General features: G+C 43.2%; 1 protein-coding gene across 1 annotated transcript; it reads left to right on the top strand.

The window, feature by feature from the left end:
- Positions 1-3,840: 3,840 nt before the first annotated feature.
- On the top strand, positions 3,841-17,372 carry LOC146683889 (extracellular matrix protein 2). Its single transcript, XM_085443921.1, has 11 exons — positions 3,841-4,077; positions 4,246-4,400; positions 4,872-5,123; positions 5,215-5,334; positions 5,414-5,510; positions 5,765-5,880; positions 7,373-7,505; positions 7,624-7,781; positions 7,953-8,092; positions 16,418-16,744; positions 17,048-17,372. Exons 1-11 carry the CDS (start codon positions 3,885-3,887, stop codon positions 17,211-17,213), a joined length of 1,857 nt encoding a protein of 618 aa, XP_085300047.1. The 5' UTR covers positions 3,841-3,884; the 3' UTR covers positions 17,214-17,372.
- Positions 17,373-18,296: the final 924 nt, after the last annotated feature.

The following is an 18,296-nucleotide window of genomic DNA, read 5'->3' as shown; positions in this document are numbered from 1 at the left end:
AATAAACAGATTTTTTGTTCAACTGGCTTTATTGGTCGCCTGTATTTCCTGTACACAAAGTATTAAAAGATGTAAACCTCATAAAGTGTCTCTGTTGCTTCCTCCTCTGTAACAGCTGTCAATGTTTCTTCATTATTTTCCTGTAGTAAAGAAATAAACAACATTGCTGTTCTACTGTAAACTCATATAATCTGTGGAGTATTACATGTTGGTCTGGCTCAACAGGAGGCTGCACCAGATGCAGTACACCATCACCATCAACTGATAGAATATGAGGTTTATACAGGTCACTTATAACTTACAAGGGACCAAATGGCAATTAACAAACATACCAAGCACCTTACACTTCATTGTCATTATGCTCTCAAAGACAACCAAGACTGAGGGAAGGCAAAATCAGTAGGAAAATAACTTCACTACAAAATAATCCATTATGGTAAAGAGTTTATCAAATGAATGAGTAGCACTGCAAAGGTGACTGTGAAGAAAGGATGTATGCACATCATGTATTATTTTGAATTTACCCCCTATGTAGGCACTTGTGTCTTGCGGGGTTATTGACTCAGAGGATGTCCCCGCAGAGATGCCTTCGGCCACAGGGCGCCCACTGTTTTGGCTGAGGGCCAACTGCTCAGCCTCTGTGAGTGGTGGTGGTGGAGGACCCCCACCTGTTTTTCGGGCCTCCGCTTTTTTTCTGTTGGCTATAACGGGTCACATTTGAGCATACAGAGTAAGCAAATATGTACTTGTAATGTGCTCAGATAATTTCAATAAGTGCTTACAGACAGAAAATTAATGTAACCTCTAACTGCAATTGATTTACATCGGACAAACAGACCAAGCACTATGGCTCATAATACAATTACACCTTACCTGTTTGGACTATATTTTTATATTTCATTTTTACTTGCTGCCAGGCACGTTTGGGGCCTGTTGGGTTGCACCTGCGCTCACATCACAGCACAAAATAAAATGTATAAAATAACAAATAAAATAACATATGATAAAATAACGTGTTAAATGGGTGGAAATCCCTAGATCAATGTTTAAATTAACACTCACGCATTGACTCTGTCGGCTATGTTTTGCCATGCATGCTCACTTTCTTTTGCAGCTGTCGCTGTGTTACTTTTTTCCGCGGAATTTGCATGTTATCGGCATATGCTGCCATCAGCATTTCGGCCTCAAGCGCTGTAAAATACATTGACCGCGCCTTCTTTCCCTCCGTCTCCATGGTGACTCGCTTAATCTGTGCTCCGCTTATCAGGGCTTTATGTATCCTCGTCCGCGCGCTTCACTTGGGGTTAAAGCAACTCCGCCTTGATTGAACTAATTGTTATCAGCCTTTCTGAAACGGAATATTCCGAGTTGGACAGTTCGGGGTTACTCAACCGTGAGTGTCGTTTTTCACTCTGAGTTTTCCAAACCGGCTTCCTGAAACAGGGCCCTGCTCTTCATCTCATGTAAACAATAACGTGGCGCACAGCGTGACGCGGAAAAAGGCACATACCTTTAACTTTGCGTGATGAGCTCTGTATTCCACGTCCACACATAAACGCAAAAAATGAGTTATAAAAAATCTCCGTTTTCGGTGATTCGAAACGCCGTTTACGTGGACGAAACAGCTGCGTGTTCAGAAACACCCGTGTAGGTGCGGACATAGTTTATTTTCGTACTACCTGCAGGTTACTTGTATTTGCTTAATTGTTTACTAAATGTTTGAGGTGTGAAATAAACCGCAACTGAGCAAAATATGGGCGCGTGTGGTTGGAGGGTGTGTTAGTGTGTGCGTGCGTGTGCGCGCGAACATTTTTCTATAAAACAAAGGGGGGCCCAGCGAAAAAAGTTTGGGAGCCACTGCTCTAAACAATGCGCCGTTCTTTGTTCCTAACTCATTAGGTACTTTTTTAAATAAATGATTATGAAATGGTAAATGGCCTGTATTTGTAAAGCGCTTTACACATCCAGTCATCCACCCATTAATACACTGGTGCTACATTGTAGCCACAGCCGCCCTGGGGCGCACTGACAGAGGCGAGGCTGCCGGACACTGGCGCCACCGGGCCCTCTGACCACCACCAGTAGGCATCAGGTGAAGTGTCTTGCCCGAGGACACAACGACCGAGACTGTCGGAGCCGGGGCTCGAACCGGCAACCTTCCGATTACAAGACAAACTGCCAACTCTTGAGCCACGATCGCCTTGATAAACACATCTGATTTGAAATGCCGTTCAGTTGTGAGCATAAAAGCTTCGTTATTTCAGTAACTGCCTGTAACCTCAGATGCTTCATGACTGCAGATGTTTAGTTTATTACATTTAGCATTTGGCAAACTGGTGTCAGAGATGTTACAAAGCTGAAAGCGGTCATGCTGACTTTAACATATTCCTTCAGAGTGAAAAGAAAGCAAAGATTAACTTGGTCATCCGCAGGAAGGATAATAAAACATGCGCTGTTTCTTAAACATGTAAGTGTAGTCATGTAAGTGTGCTGTGGAAATTCAGGGTGTTGTCACACTCAAGGAAGGGGTTGAATGTGGTCTGTAGATGACAGCGTGCTCCTGTCGAGATATAAAAATGAATCATCTTTGGAAACGTTGCTATTTACTTTGGAGGAGCACATGAGGGCCTGACTGTTTCAGTGTTTAGTGTCAACTTGTCCAGAGTGCCATTTGGAATATGTCTGGATTCTGCTGCTGTCTCATCAGTTACTCTTCAGGTGTGGAAAAACACCAAAAAAGCATAATCTGCAGATTTGATTGCATATTACAGTAGTAGTGTTCATTTAAGAAGATGTCGACTGAATGTAATGTTTGTGTATGTGTATATGCGGGGACCAAACATTGGAAAGTTGCTCTACTTGTGGGGACCAACAGTCACTTATGGGGACAAAATGCCCCATGAGTTTGAAGACAGGGTTAGGATAAGTGTAAGCAGCTAGGGAAAGCAATATGTCAATTAGATGTCCACACGAAGATATGAAAACACGACTGTGTGTGTCTCCTGAGCAAATAAAGAGGTTTCACCCCACAGTGAACATCCCAGTTTGGCTCCACACTCAGTAAGGGGCAGACGGCGAGTGTGAGGATGTACACACTCTGCCGTCGATGTGCAGAATGTAAAGACGTCCTCACTTTTTATTACTCAGAGTTCATGTTTGACTTCAGACATAGATGCTGGCGGAGGTTTGCCAAACAAGGTTGCCTCCGACTGGGACTGTGTACCAACCGTCTGCTCTTGGACAAGGTCTGCTGTACTCATACTAACATTCTGATGCCCTCCAGAAAAAGCACAAAAGTGACAGCGGTTTACAAAAACACATTTGTCAAATCACAACAGAATGTACGACTAAAATCTATCACCAGTGTGCAAAACTTACTGCACTCCAGTATCACCCCCCGCCGTCCTGTCAGCGTCTCTCCTCCAGGAGAGAGAAAAAAGCTGTTCCACATAATGTTCGCAGACAGTTATGAAGTGGAGACGAGGAGGAGCAGGGTGTGTCTGTATTTCACGGTACAACAATCGAGGCTCTTTATTAACACTGAGAGAATTTATTTTTTTACCTCTCCGCCTGCTGGATGTCCCTTCCCGCTTTCTCTCTCTTTCTTCATTTTAACATTTACTCTGAGCAGCGAGCGCGTGCAATATGTTTGACCACTGCTTCAAGGTGACTCAGAACAGAAGGGAAACCACAGCGTTTACTCTGCATTCATAAAGCTCCAGGGTTTACTGAAGAACTGTCTGCTTGTCTGTAAGTAGACTTCTAACCATCTGCGCTTCCTGCTCTGATGCTTCTTCTTGGCTTCAGCTCTGAGGATTAGAAATTAAACCCTTTGGGCTTCTCTGCATTTGAAAAAAGCTTGATTTGAGTATAAATATACAGCAATGCAAATGCCATGGACGTGGATCGTGTTCATCTGTCTGAGTGGAATAGTTTCCTCAGAACAAAACTTGGACTCTTGGCATGACGTGGATGCATTAATGGAAGTCTCCGCTGAGATATCCGAACTAGAAATAGCACCCGTTCCTTCGCCAAGGATCGACGCAGGGGTGACAGTGTCGGGTGCACACACTGCTGGTAAGTTTTTAAAGTCTGCCCACTTTTGTCTGCACGCTCTTGGTTAATAAACACTTAATAACTGAGAATTTTAACCTATTTTGCGCACAGAGGATTAAAAATCGAACAGTGTATTCCTTCATGACTGCATTTTTGGTTTGATTTATGTTTTCTGTTACCCTGGTGAAGAAGAGAGTGAGGATGAGCATCTCCAAGCAAATGCTGAGAAAGTGATCAAGCAGGAAAAACATGGCTCTGGAAACCTGGAGGCGATCAGAAGAAGGAGAAGTGCCTGGGGGAAGAGGAAGCATGCAGCCACAGTGGAGTCCATCGCATATAGAATAGTATGATGAGACACACAATCATATTACACCATCTTTTAGGTCATGTCGCCGTCCTGTCTGGCAGCTTTTGCAATCAGATTTTATGATCTGAATTGTTGTGCCGAACACATTTTGCTTTTCCAAGATAAGCTCTAAAAATTCCCTAAAGGCTCCTCTTCTTCATGTGTTTCTTTTATCTGCCTATTTATTCATTTCTATTCGTGTTGTTTCAGTTATCAGAGTATATGTGTAGTACGACAATGTCTAAGCTGACAGGCGGGGGGGAAGGAAGGCAGTAGAAAATAGGAGTGAACATATAACAAAAGGATAGAGCACAAACAGAAAAGCACGGTGTACTGGCAACTGGTGCACCTGTCAGAAACAAAACAAAAAGAAGAAACATGCAGCACCTGTAACACACAGTCCTTATGTGAGACTTGTCTCTGTTTCCAGTAATTAATTCCAGTAATGGTCTCCTGCTACTTTCTGTAGGCGGGTTTGGGGCGACCCGTTGGCGGCTGGAGAAAGCCTGGAAAAGGAGGGGAGGACAGCAACGCTCTTATGGCTGCACTCAGGGAACTCCACGCTGAGAAGAAAAGGCTGATGGATCTCAGGAAAGCACGAGAGGAGGAGGATGATGAGGAGGAGGACGATGACGATGAAGACGACGATGAAGACGACGATGAAGACGACGATGAAGACGACGACGATGATGATGAAGAGGAGGAAGAAGAAGAAGAAGAGGTTATAGTTTGTAATATTAGTTATCTTTTTTAACTTGTCTTATTTACTTACTGATTTGCTGGGTAATTAAATGTTGTTCTTTTCTTCCAAGGAGGAAGAAGAAGAAGAGGAAGAGGAGGAGGAGGAAGAAGAAGAAGAAGCAGAGGAAGAAGAAGAAGAAGAAGAAGCAGAGGAAGAACCGACTGAGTCGCCCAGCAATCAAACAGAAACGGTTTCTAACTTTATAGAGTTGCCTGTTACATATTACATAATTTCCTTGGGCATTAATAAAGTTTTCTGATTCTATTAAGTGTCAGAGCACTGAGAGAGAGATCAGCTGCAGGGGCATCGGCATTACTCACCTGCCAAGCTTCCAAAACCTTGAAGCCACGAAGGTGGATTTAGCAGGTATGTGTATATCTACAGCTGTAGTCAAAGAAAGCACCCAACAGAAATTTCACAGATTAAAAAAAGAAAAAAGAGCAAACACAAGAGCTCAGGAAGCCCAGCCATCATTAGTGAGCCATCGATGCCCATATTTTTGTAAACAGTGTTATCCTGGATTTACCACTGGAATACATTACGACGTGGATTATTATGCTGCCAGCTAGTGAATCATCAAATTGAAAATTGAAGTGTCATGTGACTGACTTTATGTTCAGAGAACAACATCAGGATCATCACGGCACGAGCTTTCTCAGGCCTCCTGAACCTGGACATGCTGGACCTGAGTCGAAACATACTGGATGATGAATCGTTCAGCCAAAACCCACTTTCTGTGAGTAACACTGCTCTCGCTGCATCTTTTAAAATTACTCACAAGTGACATATTTTTATCCCTTTATTTATCTATTTATATAAAAAGTGAAAAAGTAAAGTAAAACCAGTAAAGGGTGGTGGTTACTCTGACTTAAATCTACTGCTCTTGTACTGAGGTTTGTGTCCCAGTGAGTAATATATAGTAATATGTGTGTAATACCAGTGTGAAAATCCACCACAAACCAAGGCTGTCCAACACCGTTTGACTGCAGAGTTTCTCCCACTCGTCTTACAACTGCAGTTGGAGACTTGCACTTCCAGTTCTGCCTGCACTCAATGAGTTTTCTAACTATATATTTTTAACTGCACTTTATATCTGTTGGGTGTTTTCTAGAAAATATTTACTGTCATGAAATATCAAGTATTATTTATCCAGACTGGGAATGGAAAAAACAAACAAGTGTCACTGACAGTGACTGAACTCTGTTAGAAAAGTCAGTGTTGCTTCTCTCATTGTCTGCTGGCCAAAGAAAGAAGTGATAAAATAATTTACAGCAGACAACAACAACAACATTTAATATACCGCCAGACTGTAGTTTACCTTCGTAATGAGACAGAAAGTTTGTATTCACTGTCAGTTCGAGCCACAAATAATATTCTGGGAAGAACTATTTGGTGTGTTTAAACAGCACCAGCAGAGACAAACACACATATCAACAAAAAACCCAAAAAACTTTACGCCTCGAGGCCTGAAACTGAACCCTGTTTGACTTTCCTTTGACGTGGACGTGTTGAACTGCTCTGACATTATCCTTAGTAGCTCCGTCTTCACTCTTACAGAGAGTCCTCCGCCTGTCAGTACTTTTCTGACTTACAAGCACATTTTATGGGTCACTTTGCATCTAGTTAAAATAAAAAGCAGGCTATGTCCTGTATCATTACGGTAATAAAAGAGCACTGAAAATGCATTAACTAATCCGTCTAAGAATAACCTCTGACCACAGGCCACACCGAGGGAGCCTACCACACTCTGACCAATCATTACACACTGCCACTGCTATACTGTCACGGTATTGGCTGAAAGAACCTGCTGGAAAAAAGCTGCAGCCAATGATGTGGGGAATATGAGGAAATTATTTTTAGAGGAATATTCTTCTTCAGTTTCTGCTCACATCCCTGTAATGACAGGGGATTGATGGACTGGCTGGAGGGATGCTGCGAAGTCCTGTCCACTGCTTTTATTCACCCATCAAAACCACAGCAGCTTTCACTGAAGAGCCACCCGGAGTGGCTTTGCTAAAAATATGAGAGGACAGATCACATGAATGGAAGAGATGCACAAATGTGACATTCTTTCATTTGGTGTGTTTCTGTGAGCTCTGTGATTAAATCCCAATTGGCAAGCAGGGATGGGAAATTACGGACTTGGAGACAAGTATCTATTTAGTGTATTTTATCATCCCAGTTTTGCTCAACACCTATTTATTTGTGCTGCATTTCATTTCATGCAGAACCTGACCTCTCTGAGGAAGCTGGATCTGGATGACAACCGCATCACCGTGATCCCGACGCTGCCTTCATCTCTGGAGGAGCTCAAAATCAAAAACAATAAGCTGAGTGGACTCACACCGCACTGCTTCAAAGGTACACATCGTGTGTGTGTGTGTGTGTGTGTGTGTGTGTGTGTGTGCGTGTGTGTGTGAACACAGTCATGTGTAAAAATTATAACAGGTGTAACATCATAGGTATTATTTCCTAATAGGTTTGATGAATCTCCTGAAGCTAGAGCTGGGAGGAAATGCTCTTCACAAAGCCAGTGTGTCCCCTCCAGCTTTTAGGCCGCTACAGAGACTTCTTGACCTCCAGCTGAGCAACAATCACTTCCGGTCGCTACCACTGAACCTTCCTCCCTCTCTTCAGGTGCACATGTACCACATTTTCGAGTCATTTTTTCCTCTTTCTCTCACTGCTTGGAGTTAGACACTCTCGGACACTGTTTGCATATTCACTGATTGTTTTCATTTTAAACTGTCACATTTCTGTCTCCTGTATCACACCTCAGCATCTGTCTCCGTCTTCCTCATTCTGTAGACGCTGCAAATGAATGAAAATCTAATTGAGGAGCTGACAGAGGAAGCGCTGAGGGGCTGCATTCATTTGAGAGTGCTCGAACTCAGGCACAACCGTCTGCATGAGCAAGACATCGCTACCCATGCATGGACGCGTCTTAAGTATGTCCATCCATCCATCCAACCCAATGTTATGTAGTTCCTTCATCAGCCACCAGAGGGCAGCCTGGTGTTGCTTAGGAATCTGAAGACGCAGCTGTCATTTGTTCAAGTTCAAAACACTTTTCACTTTATTCTTGTGGCCACTAAAAGATATGAAACAACAAATTTCCATTAAACGATGAGATTTTTTTAAACAGGCAGTAATTTAGTATCACAGTAAAGTAAATCATCGATGTTTAAAGCTGATGCCTTCTTTCAAAAATGACTGAATTAAAATGACAACACATTTGGAGTGTTGGACATCAGCTTCAGTACGTGTTTTCTCAGCAGACATTTAGACTGATTTACACAAAGCCAGACAGTTTTCTCATTTCTTCTTCTGCTTCTCTCTCAGCCTTCCTCACACAGACAAACACATGTATGCTCACATATCACACACATTTTGACAGCTGACCTTGTGTACTTGGATGAGCAGGCGTGTGAGCGAGGGCTTGAGGCAACTGTGTGCATCTGTATGTGTGTATGTGTGTTTGTGTGTGTGCTGTTTAAATATAGTGAATTCCAGTGGGTTTTTCTTTTTTTTTTGCTCCTTAGGATCCTTGCGAACCAAAGTGGGAGCCTCAGGGAAAACTGAGGAAATAGAGAATGCAAAAGAGAGTTGCAGGAAAGTGAAGCTGTGGAGATTTTGTATATAGGGCACAAAGCAGAAGCATTAACTTGAGAAGATGCAGTCTGGGAAAACTTTAGGAAGTGATGAACTCTTGTAATCTTCTAGATGCAAAGCAGACTCCAGGACAGGAAGATGGAGTTCACTGGAGGAAATTCGAACAGACTGTCCTGAGTCTTCATGAGACTTGTTTCTGATGCCTGACACGTTGACCTCATTAGTTGTGAGAGCATCAACTTCCCATCGAGTCTGCAGGCTTAGTAGCTGGGCCTTCATTTTAAGGCTTCTGCATAGACACCAGACAGTGAATAAACTCAGCTTGACCTAAACTCCGCTTATACAGCAGGAGACAATAAGTAAGGTCGCTAACAAGATCAGAACCCTCCCTTCCAGCTGATTGTCTACAGACCTTTAATAGCATATCATCATGTGGTCCTACTGAGGCACGTTAAGAAACAGAAAGTGCCTGAAAAAGCTGAGAAAACAAAGATCAAAAGTGAATTGCTTAATGTGAAAAGAACTGCAGTTGGCTGGGTCTAGTTCGCAGGGTGCTTCTGTTTCGTGTCACAGTGTTGCTTTGCTTCTAGCTCGGTGATCGAGGTATGAGTGGGGAGAACGAGGTAACAGGGAGCTGGGACCTTTCTCAGGCAGACTGGGCTCACTTACCTCATTATGTATTTAAATAACGTGTAATGAAAACAGAACATTTCCAGAGCCTGTGAAATGTCTCTGACTCATTTGGGATAACCCCCCCCCCATATGCATTACTTCCCCCTCATCAGTCTACACAATAATAGCAACGGTTAATCTTATTTTAAAAGAACTGAAATATCCAGTATACTAAAGTATTCAGACACATCCTTCTTTTAATGATCCTTCAGATTCTACAAGTACAATCTTTCATTGCATATTGGATTCACTGGACTTAATCTAAAAGCTCTGACACTTGATGTTGTATGTAAGAGTAAAAACCAGCGTGAGATGTTGAGAAAATTGCCTGTTAAGGACAAAGACGTGATTATGTCAATGCATAAGCTGAGGGAGAATACGGAAACATATCTGTAGCAGTCTCGGTGTCCAGGAGTAAACAGGGATTACTCAGTTTGGGGAGATTTGTAAGATTTAGAGATGGGTCAAGTTCTTAGAAGGACAATCATTAATGTAGGTATCCACACAAATGGCTGCACAGTTTGCCAAAAAGCGCCTGAATGGCTTGGATACCTGGTTTCCACTGATTCGTTCTTGGCTCAGTGCCTCTCTGGAGACAGCGCTGTAGTGCTTTCTGAGAACAAGCTTACATTTCAGCAGGTTTGAGATTTTCTTTCTTTTCTGTGGGAAACAAATGTGCTGGCTGCGTCAGCAGATCAGCTTTGAAGTTGCTGTGGTGGCCTCTCCTATACTGGTTTGGGCCCAGCAATTTTGTGATTCTGTCTCTCTGTCACTTTTTTTTCTTTGGTGGGAATGCTACCACGTCTGAATGGGTTCTGTCATTGCCACGGTGGAAGAGGTATTAGAGCATGACATGCAAAATCCTCTGAAACAAAGATTCATAATTCAGTTCATAGTTCCCGGGGTCGTGCGCATGATTGAAACCAGGCACTAAGAAGCGATTAACACCATCGCTACAGTCCAACGCAGTGGTGGCACGATCCTGTTGTGGGATTTCCTGGTACATGGACACTGATGGACGCACAAAACCATTTTAATAGAGCTCAGGTTCTCAAACTGGGCTAAGGATTACATTCAATAAGTCAGAAATCTAAAGCATCACTGAGAAGGCTGTTTTGGGAAAACTTGGTAAAAAACCAGAAGTGTACAAAAGTGGTGTTGTCCTCATAAACAAAAAGGATGTGTATCGGATCTACTTTGTGTGTTTCAGGATGAAAATCAAATGATTGCTCCAGTTAAAAGAACATGAATGCATTACTCGTTTTTCACGAGGTGATGTAGCTAGAGTTATGTAACCTTTAGCTAAGCGATGCATCGGAATACGTCTTCCAACTCCAACAACTGTGCCTTCCTTTGTTTATCCCTGTACGTGTTTGTTATGTAACGAAGCTGCGCTGGCATACAATTAATGCTGTTGCACAAGCAGTTAGATTTGACTCTTATCAGGCACAATGAGCAGCCTGTTCAAAAACACAGCTGCACAACTAAAACAGACACACACATGCACACACACCTGACACCTGCCTGTGTCAGTGCCTGATCTCAAACCAGAGCATTTTCTCATTTGCGACACTACGCCCAAATGATCATATTTCATTGATAAAGTGAAAGACTGTAGTTTATGCTGTCAAACATTTACAGAAAAATGACGGATTGTGTAATAATGGCTTTGTTTTATTGCGTGCTCTGCAGTTTGACTTAACACTCTTGTAAAAGGATCATCGACTTAAAAATACCCAGTAACAGCCACTCCAACTCCGTTAGATAATAACTGACAGAAGAGCCGAGTATTTTTTTAATTTGGTTTGTGCTGAAACAGATGGCTGTTACGGCACATCAAATGTTATTTTTCTCCATTATTTTTTTATTATTTGTGTCATTTTGCACAGAGAAGCTGTCATGGGAGATCTGTGTATATTTATCGTCGCTGCAGGCTTAGACGGATCGCATGGAGGTGCAGGTTCAGTGATCATCACACCAAAGATGTGTGTGTCGCATCGTGACGTGTCTCAGCCTGATACGACTTGTATCAAAAGCCCTTTTCCTGTTTGGCCCGGCGCAAATTGGTTTCGTAATGAGCTTATATAAACTGGGAAACAAACACGGCGCACACACTCTGTACGTGCACACACTCTGTACGTGCACACCGGCTAAAATATGACGCCAACATCAAGTGAAGACCGCTGGGTTTCATTTAAGTGATCTTCAGTTCACATTTAACGGTTTCCTGCGTGGTTGCAAACACGTAACATTTAGCAAGTGTAAAAACTCACTTTAGATAAAAGACTGTGCTGCGGACCTGGCGGACGTCTTCACCTCTATATATAACACCTCGTTGTCCTGTTCACTGGTACCATCCTGTTTCAAAGCAGCAACCATCGTTCCCATCCCAAAACAGTCAAATGTCACATGTCTGAACGATTTCAGACCTGTGGCACTCACCCCCATTCCCGCCAAATGCCTGGAGAGACTGGTCATTAAACACATCAGAGCTGCTTTTCCACCATCCCTGGACTCGCACCAGTTTGCATACAGGGAGAACCGGTCAACCGAGGATGCGATCGCCACAGTGCTGCACACATTACTGAAGCACTTGGAACACAGGAACACCTATGCACGGCTCCTCTTTGTAGACTACAGCTCGGCTTTTAATACCATCCGGCCATACAAACTCCGTCCCAAACTCCACCAACTGGGACTTAACTCCTCTCTGTGCAACTGGATTGTGGACTTCCTCACTAACCGTAGACAGAGTGTCAGAGTGGGTAAGAACACCTCTTCCACCCTTGTGGTCAACACCGGTGCCCCTCAGGGGTGTGTTCTGAGCCCTCTGCTATACACTCTCTTCACCCATGACTGTATTTCCTCCTGCGCGTCCAATCTCATTGTTAAGTTTGCAGATGACACTACAGTGCTCGGACTTATATCCAACAATGATGAGACAAACTATAGGACAGAGGTGCAACAACTAGAGTCATGGTGCCACGACAATAACTTGGTCTTAAACACCAAAAAGACCAAGGAGATCATTGTAGATCTCCGGAAGAGGGGTCATAACAACCATCTGCCTCTCTTCATTGGCAGTGAGGCGGTGGAGAGGGTGAGCAGTTTTAAATTCTTGGGGGTAACTGTGACCGAGGACCTGTCCTGGGGCAACCATATCACCTCAGTTGTACGGAAGGCCCAACAGCGCCTCTACTACCTGAGGAGACTGCGGAGCGCACACATTCCCAGATCTCTGATGTTGAACTTCTACAACTGTGCCATCAGCAGCGTTCTGACGTATGGATTTCTAGTGTGGTTCCCCAGCTGCACCAAGGCCGATCAGCAAGCACTCCAGCGGGTGGTGAAAGAAGCTGGCAGAATTATTGGAACAAGTCTGCCAGAGATCAGTAATATCTTCCCCACTCGCTGTCTGAGGAGGGTGCACAGTATCCTGCGGGACCAACATCACCCTGCGCGCCACCTTTTCCATCTGCTGCCCTCAGGGAGAAGGTACAGGTCTATACAGGCCAGAACATCCAGACTGGCCAACAGCCTGTATCCACAGGCTGTGAGGCTCCTGAACTCTCTGCCCCCCTCTCACGGACAATAACCATATCCAACTTCTTAATAGCAATGAACTGGTCTGCATTGGTGCATCATATCTTTATTCTCTTCCCCCTCCTGCCCCCCCCCCCTCTTTCTTAAATAGATAACTATCATATCTGATATCATATCTCACAGTACAATAATATTGAATGGGTTGCATTGTTGTATTTTGTCATGTTTCTCAGGTCTTTGTCTGAATTTCTACGAACATTATTGCTAAGGATTGTCTTATTGCATTGGAGTCACACTGGGTTAAATATGTACACTTGGGTTTTAAGGGGTATTTATTATTTTCTTCTTTTTTTTGGGTTGTATGGAAGCCCCAAACACAATTTCATTGTTCTTGACAATGACAATAAATAAATAAATACTAAAATACTAGATTTATAGAACGCAAAAAAGTCCAGTTTGTTTGTTTGTTCGAGTAATGCGGTAAATGATTTCAAATATGCTTCTGTGTGCTTTCAGTGGCAGCTGGCAGAGGCTCCAGCCCCTCAGGACCCCAGTTGGAATTAAAAAAAATGATTGGAGGGACTGTTTTCAACAGATCTCACAAATACTTCCAGATATCAGCCAGTGTTAATACATCCAGTGCGCACAAAAGTGCACACGCAGCTTTAATAAGTCCAGAACGTGCCGTCATCCATCGATCGGTGCAGTTTCAAGTCCAGCTGCAGGCGTTCAAGTCTGCTTGGCATAATCACAGAGCCTGGCTTGAATACTTCGACTATTCTGTGTAATCCCGACGCTGTGGTTTCACCGTAAATGGAGCCGTGTGTATCTGTAAGTGCAGTACCCGTTGTAAGCAGACCATCACCCTGAGCAGCTGCAGGACTGGACTACGCTTTGCACAAAACCGAGACAGACTTGATTTTTTTTAATGAAAAAAAGAAAAGCAAAAACATTTGCTTTGGTGTGAATTGTGTGTGTGTGTTGCCTGGAGTAGCTTGTGTGTTGTGTGCTTGTGCATGACTATTTGATCATAGTATGTGCATCTTTTTCCTTTTTGGGTGGGTGAATAGCAATTTCAAATCCATGCATTTGCATCCTCGCTGCACCTCCTTGACGCCCATCTGTGTCTGCCAGCATATTTATTTTCTGTGGATGCGCATAGTTCATGTCATGTTGTGCGTATGAGAGTGTTGTTGTGTTTTTGTGTAGGTGCCAAGCCAACGGGTGGAGGTCTCTGAGAAGAGAGGACTGTGTGTCTCTCCACTCATTAATACCATGTGGTATTTAAACACTGGTGGACTGCTGCTGAGCTTACTGGCAAAGTCTTTGAATACAAATCAGCTGCACACAACTGGTCTAAACTGGTACACAGAAACAAGCATAGTGATGTGTTTTATGGTTTCAAGTGGGAACAGAAATCACTCTTTTTTTATTTATTTAATTTAATAGAAATTCACAGAAAATCGTGCATTTAGCGCCTGCTGGTTTCTTTGTGTGCTCTGTGCTGCTGTGCTTCCCCAGGTTTCTGAAAGTTGTTCTCAGAGATGATGGAGGTGGAGGACGTTCTAATGCAGATTAGATACACAGGCTGTACATGAAAGATTGATGTCACTCATTGGTTTCAAATTGCATTTTGAAGCCTCGACCCTACTGCTGGGCCAGCTGTGTCCCTGAAGTGCACTGGTGCACAGACTACGTTTGTTATTCACCATGTTGGAGAGTCCGTGTCACACATCAGGCTTTATTGTTTGTCAGGTCATTTCATTAAGGATGACAGGCAGCAGGAGATCAAAGACAACAGAGAGGTCAACAGTGAGCTGTGTTGGCACACGTGCCAATCAAAGACACCAGTAAGAGTAATGTGTTATATAATACTGGTGAGGTCTGATCCACTTTTGGAGCCAGCCTTAGGTGGTCCGGACAGGAACTGCAGGTTTTGGCACTTCCACATCCATTTTGCAACCATCTCCACAGATCCCGTGTTTTTCTTTCAGTTGCACCACTGTAGTGTGACCCAGAAATACGTCTGGGCAAATATAAACTATGCTCCTTTTAAAAAAAATCAAAAAAACATCTTTTTGTGTTGCAAACTAATGATGTGAACAGGGACTGGATATATACCATAAAAAGTTTTTATTGCCAGTAAATAAAAGTAACTCTTGGAAAAGACAAACTAACAAATAATGATTAGATCTGCTTTTATGTTATTGTTACCCTTCGAGTACCCTTACATGTGCTGATGCAGTATTTCATCATATGAAATACTGAAAGAGTTTATTTTGGTTCTTCTGTTACTGAATATTTACAGTCGCACCTTAATAGCCGAACCTGTTAGTGGGTCATAGTGTTTATTGTGTGCATTTTATTCTAGAGCATTTCACCGTACGCACAAAATGTGAATATTTTGCACAGCCCGGACAAATCTATGGAAACATGTCTTGGTAATAATCTTGAATTCTGTGCACAGTCTTGAGCAAACCCTGGTTTCTTTATATTTAATAGGAAAAGAGGAAATATGTGCTGTGGTTTATTGAAACAGGTGTAATGTTCAAAAGAAGGAGAGTTGCTGTAAGCTTTCTATTGTAAGCTGATAGTAACAGAAACTGTGAAGCAGACAGCATCAGTCAGACATACGTTGGCCCACATGTGTTCAGCATCCACAAGCCTTCACTGATTGGGCCCCAGTTCCCATCACTCTGTAGTCATTAACTGGCCACCTGAATGTTTTCTGAGCCCTTTTGTTCAGTGATGTCAGTGAATGGAGGAAGAACCGAAAATGAGGTTTTGTCTCCTGCTGTGAGCTGTGCTGTAAACTCAAAACAGCTGTGTAAGACCTTCTAATAAACACTGAATCACAGTGCTGCAGTGCACCCCGAGGACTGCTTTGATAAGTCAGAATTATTATTATTGTCTTTGTCTCAGACCTCAGAAATCTGGTCCCAGCTCTGTGGCTATTCTTTAGGTTTCCCATAAGCCAAACATTTTCTCTATCAGCAATTCTGCCTCAAATTCTCCCCCAAACAGCCATCGTACCCCTCAGGCCCCACTGTTTTATTGGCTGGTGCACCCTGCTATTCCACCACACAGGCCCGCCTCCCTTTCTCCCCAACAGCGCGATGCAGGAGGCCAGAAATGATAAAACATGAGATGAAAGCTGAGATGAAAGGTTTATGAGTCAGTGTGGATGTGGGTCTATTGACATGCTTAATCAGGAAACCTGCAAAACCTAAAACACTTCATCATCACATGCTTCTGCTGAGCAGCTAACCTCAGCATTATCACTAGTAGAAAGGTTGGGAGATCACTGAGATCTTCAGCATGATGCCATAAGTGCTGTGATATCACTGGAAATATGGATCTCCAGGTTGTCTCTGAGCAATTTCAGACTGATTGGACGTTTCTTTGCAAATATGACTGAGATTATTCTATGCACTGTATTTCTTCAGGTCCTTGGAAGCCTTGGATCTATCTCACAACCTGTTCACTTCCGTTCCTCTAAACCTGCCGCGCCCTCTTCGTAATCTGACCCTCCAGCACAACAGCATCAGTCACATCCCAGCCTTCACGTTCCGTCACCTGCGGCCCGGCCTTCGGTCCCTGTGTCTGTCCCACAATGACCTGAGCAACGACGCTATAGAACAGTTCTCTTTTGTTGGATCTTACCGCTCGCTGAGCGAGCTCCTATTGGACCACAATCGCCTCGGAGAAGTTCCTCGCTGCATCCGGCAGTTTAAAAACCTGCAGGTGCTGAGACTGAGCAACAACCAGATCAGGTAGAATTGGATTTTCCATGAAGTCAAATGTGATTTCTATAATGCTGGGATGAGCTTACTGCTTGCTTGTTACCCAATCCTGTCTTAACACCATTAGCTCTGCTGGTTCCATTGAAATGATTCTAAGGAGCTTAACAAAGAACACATTCAATTTCTTATGTAAATGTGTTTCTTATCTTTACATTATATACGGCTTTTAGACTTTAATTTTAAAATAATAAACATTTGAATGTTTGGTTTCTGCGTTATTTCATAGTGAAAATTGTCTGCCTAAATTTCAGTGTGTATATGTTTCAATTATAGGCTGGTGAGGCAGTGGAGCGTGTGCCACCCTCGCAATTCGGGCTCCTTGGCTTCAGTCCACCTCGAAAACAATCTGCTGGAAGTCGAGAAGATTCCCCCAAACGCTTTCTCCTGTCTCACTGACCCTCAGGGCCTTGTTCTACATCCACAGCAGTGGTCTGACTGATAGGACAGACATACGGGAACATTTCTTCTCCCACGTTTGCATCACCCTGTAATGATGCAGTGTTTGCAGAAAAAACATTTTCACCATGTATGTTGCTTAGTAAGCTGCAGCTTTCATTATATCATCTCTAAAGCCATTTTCCTCTCACATCTTTGATCATTTCAGTATGTAATAAAGCAAATATGTTCTTGACATTGTGCTTAAAATAACTAATGTTGTAAAAGTTGCTTTTTATATTGTAACAGATGCATTGCAATCAGAATGCACATAAAGCACAAGTTTTGTCTTTTCATTAAGGGATTTGATACTTTGGGAAACTAAAGCAAAGAAAAGGATTAACCTGTGTCTCTAGCCTGAGGTACTTACAGTAGTCTGAGCTCAACTATTTAATTAGTGGAAGAGGAACTAAAGCAGGATGTTTGGAAGGGCAGAGATGGCGTTTGACCGCTTCATGATCAAACTTTAGCTCCCTGAGAGAAAGTGAGATCTCTGGCAACACAGTGTGAACCTCAGGGGGCCATTAAGAAGAAAAATATAAACATCATACTAGTTTCCTACAACTAGAAACCCTCCAAAATAAACATCCACTAGCCACTCCAGAAATGCTCAGGGTCACTCTGACTGTGAAAGCGGGGCCTCGTTTGGGGTCTCCAAACATGTAGATGATGACGTCAGTCACGGTGTTTCAATAGTTGGAGTGCAAACATGAATGAGGCAGCAGCAGGAGATGAGGAAAAGCTGAGGAACATGTTAAAGCTGAGTGGAGCTCGGGTATAAACGACAGGCTGGCTTTTAAGATACAATACATCCATTGTACTTAGGAAGCCTCTAAGGTGATCAGTGAAACATGAGAATATTCATGGCAGTGAGTTCAATAAGACTCGGCTACAAGGGAGAGAAGAAAGGAGGTTTACAACACGGGGAGAAGATACAGAAGCCGGGATCAGATCGTGTTCAGAGTGCTTTTCCCATCTGGAGCTCTGTTGTTTACTGACAAACTCTGTGTTTCTGTCCCACTCTTAACATCACTTGCTCGTGCCACCTTTTGCGCAGAATAATGCAATCCTGTAAGCGTGACATGCA

This window comes from Copadichromis virginalis, linkage group LG20, assembly GCF_057382275.1.
Source record: "Copadichromis virginalis isolate Kocher_CV1m ecotype Utaka linkage group LG20, C_Virginalis_male_GT1.1, whole genome shotgun sequence".
NCBI lineage: Eukaryota > Metazoa > Chordata > Actinopteri > Cichliformes > Cichlidae > Copadichromis > Copadichromis virginalis.
Note: the sequence above shows the minus strand (reverse complement) of the source record. Positions and strands in the feature narration are given on the sequence as shown.